The following is a 3,644-nucleotide window of genomic DNA, read 5'->3' on the forward strand; positions in this document are numbered from 1 at the left end:
ATACATACTTAATTGGCTTATTTTTTGACAAAAGTGTTTCCTTCTCGCTGTTTCTTGGCCATTGTCCTATTAGCTCTTTGGTTGTTTTAACTTTTCTACTGCAGGACAAAGCTGTTTATCACCAAGTGAAGGCTCTGTGAATATACCTTGTGTTTAGGTCCTTTAGATTTTAAAAATCTTAAATAATAATACAAACTTTTAAAACAAGAATTTCATTTAGTTTTCTTCACAGAAATATTTATGTTTAAGTTTTCTTACACCGTTTTAAATCATTAAGCTTTGGCCCCAACCACTGTTATCAGAGAACAGGAAAAACTGCCACAACCGGTTGTTTTGTGTATGTGAGGCTTTGAGGAAGACTTATTATTTCGTCCAAGTAGCAAGCCCATACATGATAGTGGTTTAAGGTTAGGTTTTTAGAATCAGCATCCACCCCGATAAAGAAAGCTCAGGAACAACTATATTATTTAAGGAAGCTTAAGAAGCCAACACTTCTATGCCAAGCCAAGAGAAAGCATCCAGACTGGAAACATTATAAGCTGACATGGGATGTGCACGGCCCAGGACTGGTGAGCTGTACAGTGAGTGATTTAAAGCTGCCCAGAACATCACTGGTGATGATAACAGGAGGTTCGGTGTCTGTGCAGAGCCCAAAACATACCGCCTGACAACAGATAAGGGCCCACGCTGCCGTACCACCAGACCTCCACACTCCACCATAAAGAATCATTTATCTTTTATGACTTAATATTCATTTATCCATGTATTTTGTGTGTGTGTGTGTGTGTGTGTGTGTGTGTGGCATAAATGGACTACAACTTGCATTTCGTTGTACAACCCTGTGTTGCAAAATGATAAATAAATGAACCTTGTACACTAAAGGAAGCCATCATTTCAGCGGCCTTTCTTCACGTGAAAGAGAGAAGGGTAGCTGTAAGTTTTGGACGACACAATAGTCCGACCCCCGCCCTAAATATAACATTCATTTAATGATAACACAGCCTCATCTCTAGATATGTCTTTGCCTTTGAACGCATGTATTTTCTGACTGGTGTTTTTTTTTTACATCCTTTGGACTTGTAAAGATGTAAAGAGTGGTATTGTAAGGGACACTGCAACATGCTAAAATAAAATTAGACTTTATTATACTTTTATTGGAGCCTGGCCAACTAGGTGAGGTGTACATGTGCAATGTCACTTTCCTGAATCACAGCAATAGCTGGCAGTCGTGTTATTTTGCAATACTGTGCCTGCTGAGCACATCTGTCTGCACGCTCTTCTTGGCACGTATTCATTGAGGAACCCCTATACTTTTTTCCTGTCCTTGAATGCTCCTTTCTTTTTTTTACTTCACTCCAGCCCCTCATTGTCTTATTTCATCTGCCCCCCTTTGTCCACATTTCTCTCTTTAATACCGCATTATTATTATTATTATTATTATTATTCCTTCTTCTCCTCTCCTCTTCTTTCCCCTTTTCCATCCTTATTACTGTATTCCCTTTCCTTCCTGCGCCTTGTTCTCCTCTCCATTGTGTAAAACATCTTGCCTGATGAATAGCCTCAGTTTTCACAATGCTGTTTGGACAATGCGGTCAATACCTTTTTATAATCCACATTTTCACAGTTTTATTTATTGCCTGGTGCAGTTGTAGGCTCAAACAGCCACTAGGACTAAAAAATAACTTGTATCTCAACTAACTTTGGGTTTCTTAACTACTCTTGTAAGTCTAGGCGAGTAAATGCGTCACATAAATTAAATTTATAAAAATACTTTTCTCAAGAAATGTGAATTTGTGCCACATAGCAGGAACTCAACACTGTTTGTGAAATTTGTGAAATAGTCTCTTACCGTGTTGCTCAGCGACCCCCCGCCCGCTCTAAATAATTTGTAGGCTAATGAGTCACAATGAGTTGTCAGTTTGAATCACGCAGCCGCCTTCAAACCAAACACAAACACTGTCATCGAAATGCAAAAATCTTCTGACCTCTCCATACCCTCCAGTCGTGTTTAGTTTCAAGATGCTGTTGAAAGTTTCCTCAACCGAGGTTTGAGAGTGGCAAAGGGGGACGCAACCGGTGATAAACAGAAGGAATGTGAAGAGCTTGATACACTCTACAAATCGATCAGCTATCTCTGTTTGTTTCCCTGCAGCTGTCACGTCCTCCAGGAGTCTCTCTTGAGCTCAGCCAGCGGTTACAGCAACTACAGAGGGATCCTCAACTGGTGTGTCGTCATGCTGGTGAGTAACTTCCAAAAACTACTATTAGTTTGTGGAGCAGAATAATTACATAAATACTGAATGAAATAACTGGAAGTCATACAACTTATAATTTTCTTTCATCTCTTCACATTCCCTCAAGTTATTGTGCTTGTTTGTCACTCTCACACTTATACAGTGTATAAAACTGCTAACTACTATTGCACATTTTAACTTCTGCTTGAGTGGCAGTTGTTTGAACAGCAAAAGAAAGGAGAAGTGCCAGCCCACATTTAAAAACAACACACATCATTCTGGGATTAGGAGTTAGGACCTGTTACAGTGACTTTCTATAGAAATGGTCTGTCTGAGTTGTCTGTGCGAAGTCTGATAAGCTGTTTCGGATGTTATCTTACTTCATACAAGGATCACAACACTGTGTTATTCACCCGTGGCCCAGTTTGTAATTCCTGTACTTTCTCATCTCTACAACTTTGATTAGTTACAGTTTGATCTCAGTGAGTTTGCTTTATAGGTTGAACTTTCACTCTCGTCAGAAGAAGACTTCTTGTCAGCTGTGCTTGTGTTCAGCATGTTCTGGTATACTTGACACCAAGGTAAAGGATAAATATGTTTCCATCATCCCTAGAGTGAGATGATTATAGGGTGCAAACCATGAACATATGTGTCTTTTTGACCCACATCCTTTAGCATCATTTTATTTTAAATCCTTGGTTTTAACAGTCGCCCGTTTTAATGAATTATAACATCACTTACATGCCTGATGGATGTTTTCTTACATTATCTCTTATGAGTCTGCATGCTTGGCCAATGCCCAATGAAGTTTTTTCTCATTCTGAAATCCTAATGAGATTAATCTTCTAGCAGGGACATTTTTTTTTTTATTATTAATCCTGAAAAAAGCCTGTGTATGCATGATAGTTTGTGCTTACAAATCTAAAGCTTTCTAGTATGACCTAAAAAGGATCACTTGAAAGCAGCACCAAAAGCTGCTTACAAAAACATATGAGAGAAGCACTCCATGTAACAAGAACATAAAGTAGCAGGAGCTCGTGTTAAACAGCTGAGAGGCGATGGTACAGTGCATGCACACACTGAGCACATGTGCAGCTGCTGTTTCTAGAGCGTCTTCAAGATGCTGTGGAAAGTAGGCCAGTTTGACATGATGAGTTTTGCTCTGTGGGATTTATGTCAGAGTCTTTTAAACTCTGGTAACTTCGCCCAACGTCAACATGAGGGTTAGGGTTGATTATAGGGTGAATTAAAAAAGAAAAGTAAATTATCAGTGTTGGATGAAGAGTCTCAGTCTTTGTTTAAGTTGTATTACTGATCACAGAGTCACAGTTAAATGTTTCATCCTGGGCTGAGTTCATTTCAGGACAGATTCTGCTTTTCTGCCTTGTTTCTGTGTGTGTGTCTGTATGT

General features: G+C 39.2%; 1 protein-coding gene across 1 annotated transcript in view; it reads left to right on the forward strand.

The window, feature by feature from the left end:
* Positions 1 to 3,644, forward strand: part of dgat1a (diacylglycerol O-acyltransferase 1a) — a gene marked incomplete in the record, with an annotated part of 16,537 nt that overhangs the window by 945 nt on the left and 11,948 nt on the right. Inside the window, 1 exon segment of the mRNA XM_035681459.1 lies at positions 2,153 to 2,240. Within this exon segment, the coding sequence (XP_035537352.1) occupies positions 2,153 to 2,240 (88 nt within the window).

Source organism: Morone saxatilis, unplaced genomic scaffold (genome assembly GCF_004916995.1).
Source record: "Morone saxatilis isolate NCDOM2014 unplaced genomic scaffold, NCSU_SB_2.0 Contig9, whole genome shotgun sequence".
NCBI lineage: Eukaryota > Metazoa > Chordata > Actinopteri > Moronidae > Morone > Morone saxatilis.